This window comes from Enhydra lutris, unplaced genomic scaffold (genome assembly GCF_002288905.1).
Source record: "Enhydra lutris kenyoni isolate GAN:26980312 unplaced genomic scaffold, ASM228890v2 scaffoldscaffold4, whole genome shotgun sequence".
In the NCBI taxonomy this organism is placed as follows: Eukaryota; Metazoa; Chordata; class Mammalia; order Carnivora; family Mustelidae; genus Enhydra; species Enhydra lutris.
Window position 1 is genome coordinate 1084156 of NW_019154088.1, and position 21635 is coordinate 1105790.

Below are 21635 nucleotides of genomic sequence, written 5' to 3' on the forward strand. Positions count from 1 at the left end.
TTTATTTTTTTTAAGATTTTATTTATTTATTTGACAGACAGAGATCACAAGTAGGCAAAGAGGCAGGCAGAGAGAGAGGAAGGGAAGCAGGCTCCCTGCTGAGCAGAGAGCCTGATGCAAGGTTTGATCACAGGACCCTGGGATCATGACCTGAGCCAAAGGCAGAGGCTTTAACCCACTGAGCCACCCAGGCGCCCCAAGAAAGTTTATAATAGTCGCTTCCTATGTCATTTCTAGAAGCCAAAGTCTATTAAAAAGTTACCTTTTTAATAGCTTGCCATAATGGTGTTCAAATTCCAACTGGCTTTGGTAGTATGACAGTAATGACTACAATTTAATACTAAATCCTGCCAATTGCATCTCGTAAATATTTTCTAAAGAAAACACTTTATTCCTCTCAAGAGCTTTTGCTTTATCTGTAGTTTAAGCCACATCTAATCCTACTTCAATTTATTTACTAAATATGATTAATTAAAACACTGAGGTCCACCCTGAGCTATTCATGGATATGGGAACATTTTCCCTTTGCTAAATAGTCCCATAATGCTGAGCTTTCTGAGTGTTTTGTTTTCTGCTTTTTGTGTCATATTGCTGCTAAGTACTGGTCTTTTCTCCGTGTATCTACTTATAGCAAATCATCCCTTCTTTATGAATGCCTTTTTAACAGATCAGGGAGGCATATGTCTATGTTTGTTAAAATTATGCACAAATTGAGTCAGTAGATTGCAGGAAAGAAACACCAGGTTTCTTCAGTTAATAGTACACATAAGCTTTAGTGCCTGGATGCCGTTAAATCTATTTGGTTTTGGTTTTATAGAATCTTTGTTTTTTTTTTTGGTTTTATAGAATTTTAACTTTTTTTTTTTTATGCTTACCTCCTGAGGATAGGCAATATTATAAAATAGCACATCTTAGAACAGAAACAACTCTTCAGTATTGACTGTTTGTTATAACAAATACTTGCTTTGACGGGCAGTTTTTATATTACTTAAAAGAGGAAGCATATTTGGTAAAGTGAATGATTATCTTATTTTTATTTGATGGGTTTTGTTGTATCTAATAGTGGTATGTTCAATACTAGGACTTGAGCAAAACTTTAGCAATAATTTTATTCCCACACCTTGAAGTGGCAGAATGGGTCAGCCTGGGTGGCAAGCATACCCATTCCTCAGATCACAATATCTTCTTCCTACCTTCCTGGAACAGTAGATAAACTGCATGATCAGTGGAATAACGGCATCTGGTCAGAGCCCGAAGAATTTTCATATATGACCCTGTGTTGTTGCATATTGTGGCTGCTTGCCTACTGCCAAGGATTAAGCTATATAAGCTTTGGTTAAGGAAAAAATGTCCATTCACCACCATACATGAAGCACTGAGATCTTTTTGAAAGATTAAACTGAAAATACTGCCAGATCAGTGTACCCAATGTTGGACAACAAGCATAAGTTTCCAAGTTGGCTAGATTTCTCAACAACAACAAAAAATCTAGAAATAACTAGATTTTCTTGTTACCAGTCTACCATTTAGCTTCTTTCATAGTGCTTACTAAGGTAGGTATATGGGGAAAGAATTAGTGCTCTGCTAAGTTTCATAAAAAATAGATTAATACAAAATTAGTAACATTAATATATTGGGATTTTGGTTTCAGATATGTGACATACTTCGTATAGTTTCAATGTTTCTAATTTTCATGTCATCACTTAATCTTTCCCTGTCTTGGCTTATCAGATATTAAATGGGACAATCAAATGTATCTTAATACAGTTCCTTAATGACACAGACCAATCTGATGATTTCAACAGCAGTAAAATAAATCTATTTCAATCCTATTTGGGATAATTGTAATTTTTTTATTTTTATAGCCATATTATTAAAAACAAGTGAAGAAATGGAACCAGCAAATTACACAAGGGTGACAGAATTTGTTCTCACTGGTCTATCCCAGACTCGAGAGGTACAGCTAGTCCTATTTGTTATATTTTTATCCTTCTATCTCTTCATCCTTCCAGGAAATATCCTTATTATTTGCACCATCAGGCTTGACCCTCATCTGACCTCACCCATGTATTTCCTGTTGGCTAATTTGGCCTTCCTTGACATTTGGTACTCCTCCATCACAGCCCCTAAAATGCTCGTAGACTTCTTTGTGGAAAGGAAAAGAATTTCCTTTGGTGGGTGCATTACACAGCTCTTCTTCTTGCACTTTGTTGGGGCCTCCGAGATGTTCCTGCTCACAGTAATGGCCTTTGACCGCTATGCTGCTATCTGCCGCCCTCTCCACTATGCTACCATCATGAATCGACGTCTCTGCTGTATCCTGGTGGCTCTCTCCTGGCTGGGGGGCTTTATTCACTCTATAATACAAGTAGCTCTCATTGTTCGACTTCCCTTTTGTGGGCCCAATGAGTTAGACAGTTACTTCTGTGACATCACGCAGGTAGTCCGTATTGCCTGTACCAATACCTTCCCAGAGGAGTTAGTGATGATTTTTAGCAGTGGCCTGATCTCTGTGGTATGTTTCATTGCTCTCCTAATGTCCTATGCCTTCCTCCTGGCAATGCTGAAGAAACACTCAGGCTCAGGTGAGAGTACCAGCCGGGCCATGTCCACCTGCTATTCCCACATCACCATTGTGGTGTTTATGTTTGGGCCTTCCATCTACATTTATGCTCGACCATTTGACTCTTTTTCCCTAGATAAGGTGGTGTCTGTGTTCCATACTGTGATATTCCCTTTACTTAATCCCATTATCTACACCTTGCGAAATAAGGAAGTAAAGACAGCGATGAGGAAGTTGGTCAACAGATATATTTTATGCAAAGAGAAGTGAAAGATAAGTGGCATATTCAATAATCTTTCAAGGGTCATTGTCCTAAAGTAGGAAGCATTTGCAGCAGTAATAATGCTTTCACTACCTCTTTTCATCTGAGTTCTTAAATTCTCACCAAATTTTTCCCTCTATTTAGTGAGAAAACAACAAAAAAATTAAGATAGAGATAAGTATCGGTCACAGAACTCAAGATTTTGTTACATCCTAGAAGCAATTTTTATGAATTCATAGTAGAGTTTGTTTATTACATGAGCCCCCTTCTCATTCCAGAGGAAGTTTCCAGCCAAGTAGTGGTGTTTATAGCCAGTCTCTACTTACATCCTCCAGTGTGAAAGCAGACTTGGAGGAAAGGGATTCTAGTTTGACTGGAATTCACAGACATCTAGCTATGTGATTTTTAAACATTATTATCTCCTTTGTCATTTTTGTGTGTTTTCTCTATTTTCTAATAGTTTCTCATGTTAAAATTATGTTAGTAGGGTGTTGTTTTTGTAGCCCTATAATCCAAAGTTCTTTCCCATTAAACCATTTTTTTTTTAAGTACATATGAAAGGGACCTGGATGTACTGGTTCTCATAATCCTTTAGTGAATTATTTAGTAGAGATCAATTTACTATTCCCTGACACTAAGAACCCAATTACTGACTTTGCTTCAGAATATAAAAGATAGATTAGAATATTTGAGTCCACACAAATTTATTTGCTTAAATTAACTTTCAATTTCAAAACTAGGATTCTGTCCATCAAAGAGCAAGAGCATTTTGTGTGTTCTGAGCTTTAGTCTTATGTTTTCTTTGATAACATAATATGATTAGATTTTGAGGGGAACAGATACTTGTCAGCATCAGAAATGAAAAAAATATAAATGAATGATGAAAACCTCAGGTACACAGGATGAAATGATGGTGCATCAAGTTTATTCTTTGCTTTGGGATTTTTTTCTCTTGAATGATACTCTTTCATCTTCAAAGCTAGAGTGACTTCTCTTCTAAGAACCCAAATATACAGATTGAAATTATGATTCCTGAATTTTAAGTTGACTTCTCATTGTCTGGAAATGAATTAGACTTCTCTAATATTTTACAATAGAGCATGAAAAAAATCTACCAAAAGATATATACATACATAATAAAAATGATTTGGGGTGCCTGGGTGGCTCAGTGGTTAAAGCCTTTGCCTTCGGCTCAGGTCATGATCTCAGGATCCTGGGATCGAGCCTCGCATCGGACTCTCTGCTCAGCAGGGAGCCTGCCTCCTTCTCCTCCTCTCTCTCTCTCTGCCTGCCTCTCTGCCTACTTGTGATCTGTCTGTCAAATAAATAAAAATCTTTAAAAAAAAAGATTTATGTTTCTAGATTTTAGTTTCCTTATTGTAATTTCTCTGTATCTGAAATAGCCAGATTCTTCTATACATTTTGTCACGTATCCTTCATTTAGTAGGATTAATGTTTTTGAGGAAAAGATTACTGACTCAATATGCTCTTTCAAATATCATTATACTGCTATACAGAAGGGCATTTATTAAAAATATTGAAGCTAGGAATAAGAAGAAAAAACATCAAACACAGCAGTGTAATGAAGATATTAACAATATTTCAAATATTAACAAGATGGACTTTACTGTTACATTTGGTAAAAAATCCTTATTATTCAAACAAAAAAATTCTTTTTTATTACTACAATAATATATGTTCATTGAAAATTAAAAATATATGAATATGTAAGTAGAAAAACAATCATTACTGGCAATCTCTTTTCCCCTAGGGATAGGGTTTTCATGTACCAAAATTTGTGAAGTCCCACCTACCCAGCTCTACTGGAAGCAAGCTAGTTTGCCTGTCTGCATTGCTATAAAATACAATGAACTAACATTAAATGGAGGTGAGGTGAAATAAAAATCTTCAGACAAGTAAATGTGAACTTCAGATTTTATATATAGCAAAAGTGGCATTTAATTTAAAAGGCTACCAACTGTTTTAAACATTAAACAAATTTCTGGGAATGTTGTTTCCAATAACTTCTTGAAGAAACTATCAGAATAAATCAGTAGTCATGAAGAGTAAGAAAGTAGGACAGAAAGATGGTCACTGAATATTAAATATATTAAACTACATCTAAGGCTGAAACTGATGTGGTGATTTGCACAATTGAACAATATGAACAATTGAACAATATCAGAAATGACAGAGCTGCATTCCATTTCCATCTGGTAGCATATTGGAGAGCTTTACCGAACCTGTCACTAAAAGCAAATATACATGTTGGATGACATTTTTTGAAATACTTTGATAGTTAGTAAAAAAAAAATATGGTGTAAAATATTAAGGCTCTAGAAATTAAATGAAACTGGGAACCCAGAGAAATAAATGGTGAATAGAAATCAGCTTTTATTGTGAAAACTTGTGTTCTGTTTTTAAGGCCACCTTGTTGATGGTAGGGACAGAGATGGATAGGTAACAAAGCCCAGGGCACTCACAAGGACATCCTCCACAACAAGTTGCGATCTCAAGGGATATGTTCTCAGGGTAGCAGTGAAATAGGGTTTTAAAAAAATCACTATCAGAAAGGCTAAAAAGAGAAAAAAGAATTATGAACTGTAAGTGGAATCACACATATTTTTTGAGTTTGAATTTATACTATTGACTTGTGTGAGTCACTGCTAGCTGATAATTTTATTCACAGTTTCTGGTTCCAGAGAGATAATGTCTCTCGATAGAAGGAACTACAAAAACCCTATGGTGGATGCTGCCATTGTTCCAGGACTTAAAGTATTCTACAGATAAGAAATAAGCCTACAGCTTGACATCAATGATCACACAAGAAAGCAAGGTTCTGCAAGTGAGAGTCAGAAGAACAACAGAAGGAAGAATCAAAAGCACAAAAGAACTACAGAATATAAATCACATATATTTAGTATTTTTCAAGAAATAAAGGGGCTGGGAAATTGAAAAAGGAGGAGGACACTATAAAACCTATAGGAAAATTATATAAAAAACAAAGAGCTTAGATTCAGTTAAAAAAGTCTATAGACATGTCTCAATGCAAATTAGACACATTCAGAGAGAAACAGGAATCTAAAATATAGATCTGGTAACTTACTGATAGTGCAGGGCAGAAGCAAAATGGGATAGAAAAGATGAAAGAGAGGGTAAGAGACATTGAGAACTGAAAGTTCAGAGTTTTTGGAGGAGAGGATAGGTAGCAGAGGCAATTCTAAAGAGTTAAAGCTGAAAAATTTCCCCAACTAACAAAAGACACCAATCTCCATACCCAAGGATCCCAATAAAATATTAGTAGGAAAAGTTTTTAAAAACACACATTGAAACACATCATTAAATCCATAAAGACAACTCAACAGATGTTTAAATTATCTGATACAAAAGCAGACATTACTCTCTAGGGAAAAGCTGTTAAAGCAGTTAACAGCAGACTGCTTTAACAGCAAACATGTAAACAATGAAGAATTATATTCAATGTTCAGAGAGAAAATACCCATCAACTCTGTAAGAATAAAATAAAAACTCCTTAGAAAAACAGAAACAAGTTTGTTGCTAGCAGGCAATCAACTAAGAGAAATTTCACAGGATATCCTTGGAAGAAAAAAGTGATCCCAGCCAGGAGATTTTAAATGACAGAAAAAGTTGGCAAGTATATGATGAATCTAAACAGACATCTACTGTATTAACTGCGAAGAGCAACAAACAAACTTCTGAAGTCTAGAAACATGTTAAGAACTAAAGTTCATGGAAATAATATTTACATAAGAGTTGTGTGATTGGAGTTAAATGTAGTAGTCTTTACATTTTTTCTAGAAGATGGTGAGGATATCGATTTACTTTTTAACTTTGAGTTGTTACCAGTTTTGATAGGTTATGCCATAGAAATAACAGAAAAATTTCATTGGTATTACATATCAAAAGAAACAATCTGAGGGTTTTGAAGGGGCGGGGGGGTGGGAGGTTGGGGGAAAGAGGTGGTGGGTATTAGAGAGGGCACGGATTGCATGGAGCACTGGGTGTGGTGCAAAAACAATGAATACTGTTACGCTGAAAAGAAATTAAAAAAAAAAGTTTATTTCTCACATAAAGCCTGTTGTGGGTTTGGGTGACACTCCAGACACTGAAAAAACAAAAAGGTTAAAGTGAAAATAGCAAATAGATTAGAAAGACTAGTAAATTAAATGAGTTAAGATTCTATTATTCTAGAGCTGTGCTATCTAATACATTGGCTACATATGATTTTTAAAATTTTAGTTAATAAAATTTAAGATTAATATCCTCAGGTTATAGCCACATTTCAAGTTCTTAATAGTCATATGTGGTGGGTGGCTACCACATCAGACAGCACATTTCCAGGGTTTTTATTTATATCATATAATAAAACCATTTCTGGAATCTTTAAGTAATATCTATTAGGTTCATGTTATGAGCAAAGATAAAATTAGTATATACCTTTCTTTTCTCTTCTTCAACTCAGATTGTAGTGATTAAAATTTTTGTCTTTAATTTACTTTCTATGACTTATACTTCAATTATTTAATTACAACTTTTTTCCATTTTATTTCTTCTCAGTGATCCAAAATTCATTGTTTATGCACCACACCCAGTGCTGCATGCAATACGTGCCCTCCATAATACACGCCACCAGGCTCACCCACCGCCCCCCCAAAACCCTCAGTTCGTTTCTCAGAGTCCACAGTCTCTCATGGTTTGTATCCCCCTTTGATTTCCCCCATCTCAGTTCTCCTCTCCATCTCCCAATGTCCTCCGTGTTATTCCTTATGATCCACAAGTAATTACAACTTTAACAATAGACTTTGGCTTCTAGAAATGACATAGGAAGCGACTATTATAAACTTTCTTGGGGCACCTGGGTGGCTCAGTGGGTTAAAGCCTCTGCCTTTGGCTCAGGACATGATCTCAGGGTCCTGGGATAGAGTGACGTATCAGGCTCTCTACTCAGTGAGGAGCCTGATTCCCCCTCTCTCTCTGCCTGCCCCTCTGCCTACTTGTGATTTCTCTCTGTCAAATAACTAAATAAAATCTTTAAAAAAAAAGATAAACTTTCTCCAACTTTTTTACTCCCCTAAATAAAGTTTTGTTATAGGACTCTCCCCCCATTTATGGAGTCTTATTATCTATTAAAAGATATGCTAAGCATAGAAATTATAATAATATATTTTTGTATCCATGTTCATCAGGGATATTGGTCTGTAATTCTCCTTTGAGAGCGGCCTTTGTCTGGTTTTGGGATCAAGGTAATACTGGCCTCCTAGAATGAATTTGGAAGTTTTCCCTCCTATTTCCCCCCATTCCCTTCTATTTCAGAAGAATAGGTATTATTCTTGAAATGTCTGGTAGAATTCCCCTGGAAAGCAATCAGGCCCTGGCCCTGCACTCATTGTTGGGAGATTTTTGATTATTACTTCAATTTCTTAGCTGGTTTTGGGTCTGTTCAGGTTTTCTATTTCTTCCTTAAAGTTTCAGTTATAGTTGTTTATATGCTTCTAGGAATTTATCCATTTCTTATAGATTGCCCAATTTATTGGCATGTAATTCCTCATAATATTCTCTTATAATTACATTTTTTTGGTGTTGGTTGTGATTTCTCCTCATCCATTCATAATTTTATTTATTTGGTCCTTTCTCTTTTCTTTTTGGTAATTCTGGCTAGGGGGTTATTAGTCTTAATTATTAATTAACTTATTAATTATTAGTCTTATTAAATACATATTAAGTCTTTCAAAGATCCAGCTCCTAATCTCATTGATCTGTTCTTTTTTAAAATTTCTCTATTATTGATTGCTGCTTTAATTATTATAAAAAACGTTTGTGCAGCAAAGGAAACAGTCAACAAAACTAAAAGGGAACTGGCAGAATGGGAGAATATATTTGCAAATGACATATCAAACAAAGGGCTAGTATCCAAAATCTATAAAGAATTTTCCAAACTCAACACCAAAAAACCCCTAAAAATCCAGTCAAGAAATGGGCAGAAGACATTAACAGACATTTCTTCAACAAAGACATACAAATGGCTAGCAGACACATGAACAAATTCTCCACATCACTCAGCATCAGGGAAATCAAAACTACAATGAGATACCACCTTTTACCTGTCACAATGGCTAAAATTAACAACTCAGGAAACAACAGATGTTGATGAGGATGTGTAGAAAGGGGAACCTTCTTACACTGTTTGTAGGAATGCAAACTGGTGCAGCCACTCTGGAAAACAGTACAGAGGTTCCTCAAAAAGTTAAAAATAGGGCTACCCTATGGCTCAGCAATTACACTACTTGGTATTTATTCAAAAAATACAAACACAGTGATTCAAAGTGGCACATGCACTCCAGTGTTCATAGCAGCAATGTCCATAATAGCCAAAATATGGACAGAGCCCAGATATCCATCGACAGATGAATGGATAAAGCAGATGTGGTATGTATGTATGTGGTATGTATGTATGTATGTATGTATGTGTATACGTATGTATATATGTATGTGTGTGTATACACACACACATATACACACACACACATGTGCATACTCAGACATCAAAGGGAATGAAGTCTTGCCATATGCAACAGTGTGGATGGAACTAGAGGACATTATGGTAAGCAAAATAAGTCAGTCCAAGAAAGATGTATACCATATGGTTTCACTCAAATATGGAATTTAAGAAATAAAACACATGAATATAGGGGAAGGGAAGGAAAAACAAGATAAAAACAGAGAGACTCTTAACTATAGGAAACAAACTAATGGTTAGTTGAGGGGAAGTGGGTGGGGAGATGGGGTAACTGGGTGATGGTCATTAAGGAGGGCACTTGATGTAATGAGCACTGGATGTTATATGCAACTGATGAATTTAATGATTCTGTGAAACTAAATTCTATCTGTGAAACTAAAAATATACTATATGTTAACAATATTGAATTTAAATAAAAATTTTAAAAAAGAAATTATAGTAATATAAATCCAGGCACACCTATTACATTAAAAAAATAAGGGTATTACCATTTCCTTTGGAATATGCTATATGCCCCTTAATCTCATTCTTTTCCCTCTCTGCTCAGAAGGGTATTACTATCCTGTTTTATCCTTTTGCTGAAGATTCCTCAATGTTATTTTTGTTGGAAGAAATGTGTTCTCCAGAACATTATACAGGAAAAATGCATGAGTATGAGTTTCTGTGTTAGTGCATGTTTAAAACTGTCTTGAGATTTGAGAGATAGCTTGGCTTAATATAAAAGCCTTGTAGTGTACTTTCTTTGAGTTTTTGAAAATATTGTTCCACATTAAAAAAAAAAAACTTTTGATATTACTATTGAATGAACTCTGATGTTAACATGCAGAGGAAAAACCCTTCATAGGTAATTTCTTTTTTTTTTTATACAGCGGTCTATAGGACTTTTTCTTTATATTTGAAATCCTATAATTTTACTATGACATGTTTCAGAGTTGATGCTGGACTATTTTTTCCTTAATACTCAGTTAATTTCAGGGAATACAATACTTACAGATTTAAGTATTTTCTCATAATTATAATATTGCTTTCATTTAATAAGAAGAAGCAAGATGACTATCTGCTTTCAAAGCTTATTATAAAAGCTATGTAAGGATAGACAAATGGGTGGTCCAAAATAGAGTGCAGAAACATAATTCACTGGGAAAGAAAGTTTTAAATGACATTACAGAAATTGAAGACTAATATGGAAAATAATGAACTTGAGCCTCTTTTTCACTGCATACACAAAATGAATTTGAGTTGGATCATGGACCTAAATGTAGTAGTGAGAAATATAAAGCTTCTAGAAGAAAACATAAAATGTTTTCTTACATTATTGGGATAAGCAATGATTTCTCAAACAGCCCAAAAGAAGCTATAATCATAAAACAGTGACAAATTGAACCTCAAAAAAATTTAAAAATTCTCATCAAAATACACCATTACAGAATACTATGCAGCCATCAAAAGAAATGAAATCTTGCCATTTGCAACAACGTGGATGGAACTAGAGGGTATTATGCTTAGTGAAATAAGTCAATCAGAGAAAGACAATTATCATATGATCTCCCTGACATGAGGAAGTTGAGAGGCAATGTGGGGGGTTTGGGGGGTAAGAGAAGAATAAATGAAACAAGATAGGATCAGGAGGGAGACAGACCATAAGAGACTCTTAATCTCACAAAACAAACTGAGGGTTGCCTGGGGGAGGGGGATAGGGAGAGGGTGGTGGGGTTATGGACATTGTGGAAGGTATGTGCTATGAAGTATATAAACCTGGCGATTCACAGACCTGTACCCCTGGGGCTAATAATGCATTGTATGTTAATTAAAAAATTATAAAAAATATATACCATTACAAAATTAATAAGCAAATCACACACTGAGAGGGAAACTTGGAATCTCATCATCTCTCTCCAACTAAAAACTACACAAAATATTTAAATAAACACTTCAGAAGATATACAGATGATTGTTAAGCTCATGGAATGATACACATCATTAGTTATCTGGGAAATGGCCCAGAATATGATGATTTGTTCAGGTTGAGCACTCTCCACTATTCTGCAGAACAGCAAACCTCAGAAGGAAAAGAAAAATTGGTTTATCAAGTGTCTCCAGGAACACATAATATCTTCTATACTAGACACTTTCAGCTAAATGACATAGTTGCTCCACCACTTCTCAGTGCTGCCTTGTCAGTGGATGAGAACTGTGGGACCTGACAAAGAGGGTGGTTGGAGAATGGACTCTGGATTTGTTTGTGCCTTTGCTGGTGCCTTTGCTGGTGAGACATAAACTATCTCTAGAAATCGACTAACCCTGGGGGGGCAGTCTCTCCAGAGTTGGCAGACTCTCCAGAGTCCTCTCCAGAGAGGCCTCAAGATGTTAAAGCATCAAAAATCAAAAAATAAAAAGGCATGATTAACACACAACACCAGATATTGGTGAGTCGGTGAAGTAACTTGAACTTTTACACATTGCTGCTGGGAATTTAAAATAGTTCAATCACTTTGGAAAACTGGCAATTTCAGGTAGATATAAACAGATAACTACCTTATGATCCAGTAATCCTACTTGGAAGTGGTTAGCCAAGAGAAATGAAGACACATATTCACAAAGTGACTTTTATTAGAATGTTCATGGAAACCTTATCACTGCCTAAGATCTGAAGCAATCCAAATGCTCATAAGAGAATAAAAATAGTAGAAGCTTTGGATTTTATATCTACAATGGAAAATTATTCAGTAATTAAAAGCTACAGCTGCAGATAATGCAATGGCATTCATGTACCTCAAAATTATAATACTGAGTTAAAAAACCTGTTGAAATAGAATGCATGTCATATGATTCTGTTTTTGTAAAATCTGAGGAAATGAAAAACTAATCCATGATGTTAGAAACTAGAAAGTGGTTGCTCACTTATGATGGTGGTTGCAGGGAGGAAGACAAGGATCACCAAGCAACTTTTTGGAATGATAGATATATTCTACACCTTTTTTGGAATAAGTGGTTCTTTGAGAACCACAATAACAGAAGTCTAACACATCTGTGCATTTTAATGAATACAAATTATATTTTAAGAAATAGCAAAAATTTATTTTCATGCTTGTTTATAAATACATATAATTTCTTGGTGGGCACAACAGAAATTAATATTTCTTCATATATATTTTTATATAACCTTTCTGGTGTGTGGGGCAAAATGGACACATGGAGGACTGAATTGTGAAGGAGATTTCTCATTGTACAAGTTATTTTTTAACTTTTTATTTTTGAAACATGAGTATATTATTTATTTTTAAAAGGAAAAAAATGTTTAAAGTAGAATGTCTGATTTCTAATCCTTATCTTTTCTAGTTATCTCCATATTTGTAAGTTATACAACCATCCACCCAGTTATGCCATTCAAAATCTCAGGAGTTATCTTTGCATCCTCATCTCTCATATCCAGTCCATCAATAAGTCCCCTTGACAATTTCTCCAAAATATATCTTTGGTATTCAATTGTACCTCCATCTCTTGTTCCACCTCCTAGGCTAACCTACCATCATCTCTTGTCTATGGTACTTCAAATGCTCCCTAACTGGTCCTTCTGTTTTCACTCTTGCCTTCTAAACCGATTCTTTACTAGTAACCAGAATAATCTTTTAAAATGTAAATACTCTTCTATTTATAATATCTCAAATAGAATGATGATCAGTTGCCATTTGATCTATCTCTGGGCCTTCCTCTCTATCTTGCCTGTTTGTTTGTTTTTTTTTTTTTTCTATTTGGCCACTACTCTTTTGCGACAGTGGCCTTTCTTTGTCCTCCTCTTTACTGCTTCTTAGTGCACCATCTTCTTCCTGCTTCATGGTCTTCTATCAGCTCTTTCTTTAAATCTTCACATAGTTGGATTATTCCAGACATTCAGATATCTGTTGAAAGGTCACCTAGCACAGCAGCCTCTTCCCCAAACCCTTTCCAGCATAGCACTCACCACTATCAGATTATTTCCTTTCTGGTGTGTTTGTTTAATGTCTTCTCCTTGCATTTGAATGTAAAGTCCCCAGGAACAGGAACCTTTTTTTGCCATGTTCGGTGCTACATTGCTGACTCTATAAGGGAAACTGGTTCATGATTTTTGTTTCTAAGATTATTTAAAATGATAAATTTTTCCCAGCAGAATAAGAAGTCTCCATTCAAAGAACTGTGTGTGTGTGTGTTTTATTATATATATATAATATATGATTTTATTTATCTATTTGAGAGATAGAGTAAGTGAAAGAGAGAGAGAGAGCACAAGCAGTGGAGGAGGAGCTGAGGGAGAGAGAGAAGCAAACTCCCCACTGAGCAGGGAGCTTGGCATGGTTCCAGGACTCCAAGATCATGACCTGAGCCCAAGGCAGATGCTTGACCACCCAGGCACCCCTTTTTCTGATTACTAGTTTAGACCATCAGGTTAATTATGAGTGTTGTTTCAAACATTAGGAGGAAAGGTCACTCATTATGTCTATATATGGTTATGAAAAACACCTCACATCTTAGTCTTTGGTGGTAATAGACTATAACATACTCTAAGATGGGGAGATTTCTGCCCATATTTTACTGTTTGTTTGTTTCTTTTCTTTCTTTTTTTTTTTTTTTTTGAAAGAAAACCAATTATTTATTAGATTTTTTCCTTAGGTACATTATCATTTTTGTTACTTTAAGATATATCTTATAAAATTATACAGTTGACTCTTGAACAACATTTGTTGAAACTACGTGGGTCCACATATATGGACCTTGCTTTTTTTTAAATTTAGATTTAAGTTTATTAACATATGGTATAGTATTGCCTTCAGGAGTAAAATTTAGTGATTCATCATATAACACCCAGTGCTCATCACAACAAATGCTGTCCTTAATACGCATCACCCATTTAGCTCATTCCCCCACTCAGCTCCTTTCCAGCAACCTTCAGTTTATTCTCTAAACAATGTTAAGAGTCTCTTATGGTTTGCCTTCCTCTCTGTTTTCATCTTATTCTATTTTTTTCTTCCCTCCCCTTATGTTCATCTTTTTTTTTTTTAAGATTTATTTATTTGAGAGACACACAGAACAAGCAGGGGGAGGGGCAGAGGGAGAGGGAGACAGCAGAGAGGGAGAGGGAGCCCATAGTGAGGTTTGATCCCAGGACCCTGAGATCATGACCTGAGCTGAACTCAAGAGTCAGACATTTAACCAACTGAGCCATTCAGGTGCCCCCATCTGTCTTCTTTCTTAAATTCCACTTAAGAGTGAAATCATATGGTATTTGTCTTTCTCTGACTGACATTTCATTTAACATAATACACTCTAGTTCCATTCACTTGTTAAAAATGGCAAGATTTCATTCTCATTGATGCCTGAGTGTATTCCTCTGTGTGTGTGTGTGTATATATACAAGATATATATATATATATATATATATGTACACACACACACACATATATATATCACACATATACATATATATACACACATACATCCACATATATACATGATATATATATCACACACACATTTATATTATATATATCATATATATATGATATATATATCTTCTTTATCCATTCATCAGTAGATGGGCATTTGGGCTCTTTCCATAATTTGGCTTTTGTTGATAATGCTGCTATAAACATCGGGGAGCATGTGCCCTTTTCAATCAGCATTTTTGTATCCTTTGGATAAATATCTAATAGTGCAATTGCTAGGTCACATGGCAGTTCTATTTTAACTTTTTGAGGAATCTCTACACCATTTTCTAGAGTGGCTCCACCAGTTTGCATTCCCACCCAGAGTGTAAGAGGGTTCCTCTTTCTCCACATCCTCACCAACATCTGTTGTTTCCTGGGTTGTTAATTTTAGCTGCTGTGACAGGTATGAGGTAGTATCTTTTTTTTTTTTTTTTAAGTTTTTATCTTTATTTTTATTTATTTATTTTTCTTTCTTTTTTTTAAATTATTTTCAGCATAACAGTATTCATTGTTTTTGTACCACACCCAGTGCTCCATGCAGTCCATGCCCTCTCTAATACCCACCACCTGGTTCCCCAAACCTCCCATCCCCCCACCTCTTCAAACCCTTCGGATTGTTTTTCAGAGTCCATAGTCTCTCATTGTTCACCTCCCCTTCCAATGAGGTGGTATCTTATTGTGGCTTTGATTTGTATTTCCCTGATGCCAAGTGATTTTGAGTACTTTTTCATATGCCTGTTAGCCATTTGTATGTCTTCTTTGGAGAAACGTCTGTTCATGTTTTCTGTCCATTTCTTTACTGGATTACTTGTTCTTTAGGTGTTCAGTTTGGTAAGTTCTTTGGAGATCTTGGATGGTAGCCCTTTATCTGATAAGACATTTGCAGATATCTTCTTCCATTTTGTAAGCAGCCTTTTAGTTTTGTTGACTGTTTCCTTTACTGTGCAAAAGCTTTTTATCTTTTTATTTTTTAGTTTTTAAAAATTTTTTTAAATGTAAAACTATAAAATTTTTACTTTAAAAATTTTTTAACATCTTAATTTATTTTTTCATGTTCCAGAATGCATTGTTTATGTACCACACCAAGTGCTTTTATCTTGATGAAGTCCCAACAGTTTACTTTGCTTTTATTTCACTTGTCTTTGGAGATGCGTCTAGCAAGAAGATGCTACAGCCAAGGTCCAAGTGGTTGCTGCCTGTGTTCTCCCTTAGGATTTTGATGGATTCCTGTCTATCAAATGTTTTTCACCCTTTCTCTTGTGATGTGACATATCATGCTGATTGTTTTGTGAATATTAAACCATCCTTGAATCCTGAGCATGAATCCCACTTGATTGTGGTGTATGATTTTTAAAAATGTGTTGTTGAATTCAGTTTGCTAATATTTTGTTGAGGGTTTTTGCATCTATATTCATGAGGGATATTGGCCTGGAATTCTTTTTATGGTGTCTTTATCTACTTTTGGTGTCTGGCCTCACAGAAGGATTTTGGAAGTTTTCTTCCTCATCTGTTTTTTGGAATGGAGAAGAATAAGTATTAACTCTTCTTTAAATTTTTGTTAGAATTTGTCTGTGAAGCTGCCTGGTCCTGGACTTTTTTTTGGGTGGGTAGTTTTTTAATTACTGATTTAATTTCATTGCTGGTAATGTTCAAATTTTCTATTCCTTCCGCTTTAGTTTTGGTGCATTATATGGTTTTAAGAATTCATCCATTTCTTCTAAGTTGTCCAGTTTGTTGGCATATGGGTTTTCATAACATTCTGTTACAATCCTTTGTAGTTCTGTGGTGTTGGTTGTTATTTCTCTTCTTCATTAGTGATTTTATTTACTTGGGTCCTTTCTCTCTCTCTCTCTCTTTGATAAGTTTGGCTAGAGGTTTATCAATTTTGTTTATCTTTTCAAATAATTAACTCCCGGTTTCATTGATCTGTTCTTTTTTTTTTTTTTCCTTCAGTTTCCATATCATTTGTTTCTGCTCTAATCTTTGTTACTTCCTTTCTTTTGCTGGATTTGGGTTTTGTTTGTTGTTCTTTCTCTAGGTCCTTTAGGTGTGACAGTAGGTTGTTTATTTGAGATTTTTCTTACATCTTGAGATAGGCCTGTATTGCTATAAACTTCCCTCTTTTTTTTTCTTTTTTAATTTTTTAAATTTATTTTCAGCATAACAGTATTCATTGTTTTTGCACCACACCCAGTGCTCCCTCTTAAAACCACTTTGCTGCCTCCCAAATATTTTGAACTGTTGCATTTTCATTTTCACTTATTACCATATAATTTGTGATTTCTTCTCTGATTTCTTGGTTGACCCATTCCTTATCAGCATATAATTTAACCTCCATGTATCTGTGGTCTTTCCAGATTTTTTTTTTAAAGATTTTATTTATTTATTTGACAGAGAGAGATCACAAGTAGACAGAGAGGCAAGCAGAGAGAGGGAGGGAACCAGGCTCCCTGCCAAGCAGAGAGCCCGATGTGGGACTCGATCCCAGGACCCTGAGATCATGACCCGAGCCGAAGGCAGCAGCTTAACCCACTGAGCCACCCAGGCGCCCCCAGATTTTTTCTTGTGGTTGATTTCTAGTTTTATAGTATTTTGGTCAGAAAACATACATGCTATGACTGATTCTTTTGTATTTGTTGAGACTTGTTTTGTTGCCTGATATGTGTCTATTCTGGAGAATGTTCTGTGTGCACTTGAAAAGAATGTGTATTCTGCTGTTTTAGGATGGAATGTTCTGAATATGTCTGTTAAACCCATCTGGTCCAGTATGCCACTCAAAACTACTGTTTTCCTTGTTGATTCTCTGTTGGAATGATATGTCCATTGATGTAACTGGGGTGTTGAAGTCCTACTATGATTGTATGATGATGAAATGTCTTTGATTGTGCACTGTATTCTTTAGAAAACATTTTATGTTTAGTATTTAAATTTTTAAAATAGTTTAAAAATCTTTCTCTTTAAAAAATTATCTAAAATTTAAATTATGTTGCCTTCTACTACATAATTTTTAATTATTTTTTTCTATTTAATATTTAGTTAAAAAGAAATAGTTCTTCATTATTGCTTTAGGAGAGCATAGGAGACAATTATGTCTAACATGGAAACAACAAATACCAAGGGTATAATAGGATCTACTTGGGAGAACATCCTCTCTTTATGTGGAAGGACTATGTAAAGGACATTTTGTGAGCATCATTTATTTTGCCTTTGCCTATATTTTTGTAACCAGAAATATGTTGAATCCAACTTATTTACCACCTACTTGACCACAATATTTTTTATCTAGAGTTGGTAATGATTTTCTATCAGTTATACCATTTTTCTCTTTTTGAATTGCAATATAAAATATGAAATAATTTCCTTACTGAGACCTAATAAATATGCTTGTCATCCCATTGTTTCTGTCACTGATGGAATGTTGATTTTAAATCCCAGAAGTGGCACAGTGTCTGTTTAACTGATTTGTATTTGAACATTTGTACCTAACAAGTCTCAAGTCTAATCTTTGATTGTATCTTGTTGGCATTCTAGTAATTCCCACTGAAAGCATTCTATAGCTTGGTTAGCCTTCAAATTCCCAAAGTACTTTCTCCATTACATCACAAATTGGCTGTGTATTTCAATGTGTAAGAGGCTCCTGTGTGAGAAGAAATATTTAAGAATAAAGGTAAGAATAATTAGTAATTGTTCCTCCCACTAGAAGGTGATGTCTGCTGTGTAAGAGTAGTTTTGGACTGCTAGAGAAGTAAATGTTTTTATCTTTATATTAAGAATAGAAAGAAGGAATAAATGCAAACATATTACAGTTCTTCTGGTGGGGCATTTACTGTCATGGAATGTAATGTCAGAATTATAGTAGAATTAGACTAATATGTGAGTTGTGTATTGAGTGATACAACAACACCTCTTATTTGTTCTCAATAATATATATCTAGTTCTTCTCAGTATTTAAAATTAATTTATTGTGGATATACAAAACCTTTGGCAAAATACTAATTGTCTTGGAGATGTTAATACTTGGTATTAAATTTACCTATCGCATAGTAACTGAGAGAAGTGAGGGATGTTAGAGGATAATGAATCCCATCTGTTAAAGAGTTAATAGAATAACAGAAGCTTATGGTTGAAAATAAAACACAAGATATGGTGGAAGAGCCTGCAACTTTTAACCTTAGAGGTACTTAAAGTTTTCTCTCTCTCTCTCTCTCTTTTTTTTTTCCTCTTCTCTCTTTTTTTTTTTAAAGGGAGCCTGATGCAGGGCTCAATTCCAGGACTCTGGGATCATGATCTGAACCAAAGGCAGATGTTTAACCAACTGAGCCACCCAGGTGCATTTCCCCCCCTTTTTTGATGTCTTAAAGACAGCATCAATGTTTGAAAAACTATGAAATAAACACCATATAATAGTGTGCATCTACACACTACTTGGGAGTTAAGTAGAGAGGGATTTCTGATTCATTTTTCTAACAGCACCTTTATGCACAGAAGGAATGATAAATATTGAAGCCAATGAATGCTTAAGTAGAAGAGGAAGGAAGGGAGGAAGAGTGGGAGGAAGGAGAGATAAGAAAAAGAAAAAAAGAAAGAAAGAGGAAGGAAGGAAAAGGGAAAGAAAAGAAAAGAAAAGAAAAGAAATGAAGAAAACTGATTTGGATGGTGCCATTTGTACATTTCTGTGCTTAGCTTTGCTTAGGAAACAATGCGTGTGCATAAATATGTGCCTTTGTGATGTAAAGTACCTCTTTCATAATTTCCAATTTAAACTATACAGGGAAACCTCTGTTACTAATTAATCTATTTAGGTTTAGACACAAAAACAGGTATTTTTATGTTTTGAATAGATGTGCTGTTTTAAAAATTTCCATTGGTTTCTAGATTTGGGATTTTATTGCTTTTCTCTTCCTTCTTTCCCTCTTTCATTCTGTCTCATCTTACATTTAGTTATTGGATCCTTCTTACCCTCCTTTCCGCACTCCATATTCCACAACAATATTTAAAAACAGGTGTACTATGTAACTGAAAGCATGTGAAATACTGTTTTTTTTTTAAGATTTATTTATTTGAGAGAGATAGAGAGGGTGAGTGGGAGGGGCAGAGGATGAGATGGAGGGAGAATCTCAAGAAGACTCCACTGAGTGCTGAGTCTGATGCAAAGCTTAATTTCATGACCCTGAGATCATGTCTGGAGCAGAAATCAAGAGTCAGAAGCTTAACTGACTGTGCCATCCAGGTGCCCCTGTGAAATATGTTTTAAATCACTAATATTTTGCTCTAGTTCAAAAGTCTTCAAACTTTTTAAGTTTTTCATTTCAGCAATAAAAAGCACAAGCAATATTTACATTTTATTTGTATATATTACATTCAATCACACCATGATTCTATGTAAAGTATAAAAATTTCAAAAATAGAACTTCAAAGCATGGGATATAATAATGTATGTATAGAATTTCTATTATTGTTATTTACATGCCACTAAAGTATGCATGTTGAGTGACCACATTCCCAATTTAAAGGCCACTGTACAGATAAGCCACGATCTTAATTTCTCCAGAATGACCAGAATTTTATATTTAATAAATATAAACCATAGACCACATAGATGGGTTGATATTCTACAGAGGAAAAGGAAATATTTCAAATAAGCAGGATTTTTTTAAGTCATCATTCCTAAGGTATAATTTGCATATAGTAAATGTAACAATTTCTGGATCATTTAGTAAATTTTTGTGAAAGAACAGACACTTGTAACCATTATTGTCAAGATATAGAACATTTCTGTCACCTTAAAAACTTGGCCATTCCTGTTTGCTTTTTTTTTTTTTCCCCAATCCCCACCTCAACTACCATTCAAATAAAAATCTGAAGAACTTGATAACTGAATTTAAGTTTTTTCTCAGTCAGAGACATTTTCTTTTGCCTAATGCAAATCATAAACAAGTCCAGGCAGGGGCATTTCATAGTCTCACATGAGAGCACAGTTAAATAGAATCACAGAACTGAAGAAGCAGAAGAGTGTGGCTTCAAACCAGGGTGTTGACAGATAGAAATATAGAAGAATAATGGGTAGGAAAGATTTCTTAGGTTGTGGGGAAGTGATGGTGTAACAGATGTGGCACATGCTGTTTTAGTTTGAAAAGAACTGTGATCTAGACACAAGAGATGGAGATAAACTCTCTACTTCCTGGTGTTCTGTAGGCAGAGGAGATGGAAATGATAACAGCACAGTGGTGAAAGAATTCATCCTTCTTGGTCTGACACAGTCTCGAGATATTCAGCTCCTGGTCTTTGTGCTAATTTTAATTTTCTATCTCATCATCCTTCCTGGAAATTTCCTCATCATCCTCACCATCAGATCAGACCCTGGGCTCACAGCTCCCCTCTATTTCTTTCTGGGTAACTTGGCCTTCCTGGATGCATCCTATTCCTTCATTGTAGCTCCCAGGATGCTGGTGGACTTTGTTTCTGAGAAAAAAGTAATCTCCTACAGGGGTTGCATCACTCAGCTCTTTTTCTTGCACTTCCTTGGAGGAGGGGAAGGATTACTCCTTGTTGTGATGGCCTTTGACCGCTACATTGCTATCTGTCGGCCTTTACACTATTCAACTGTCATGAACCCTAGAGCCTGCTATGCCTTGCTGTTGGCTCTGTGGCTTGGAGGCTTCATCCACTCCATTATGCAGGTGGCCCTCATCCTCCGCTTGCCCTTCTGTGGCCCGAACCAACTGGATAACTTCTTCTGTGATGTGCCACAAGTCATCAAGCTGGCCTGCACAGACACTTTTGTGGTGGAACTTCTGATGGTCTTCAACA

The 21635-nt window shown here is 35.2% G+C and overlaps 2 protein-coding genes across 3 annotated transcripts in view; both read left to right on the forward strand.

Annotated features, from left to right (window-relative positions):
* The first annotated feature begins 1832 nt into the window (after nt 1-1832).
* Nucleotides 1833-2833, forward strand: LOC111139251 (olfactory receptor 4M1). Its single transcript, XM_022491474.1, has one exon. The coding sequence runs from the start codon at nt 1892-1894 to the stop codon at nt 2831-2833; it is 942 nt and encodes a 313-aa protein (XP_022347182.1). The 5' UTR covers nt 1833-1891.
* A 13511-nt stretch (nt 2834-16344) lies between these two features.
* The window catches only part of LOC111139322 (olfactory receptor 4N4), an 8658-nt gene continuing 3367 nt past the window's right edge, over nt 16345-21635 (forward strand). Inside the window, exons 1-2 of one of the 2 annotated variants that reach the window (XM_022491593.1) lie at nt 16345-16358; nt 21046-21588. In XM_022491593.1, coding sequence (XP_022347301.1) covers nt 16345-16358; nt 21046-21588 — 557 coding nt within the window. Of the gene's footprint in view, nt 16359-20745; nt 20763-21045; nt 21589-21635 lie in introns of those variants that run through there. The other variant, XM_022491585.1, reaches the window with a different exon arrangement.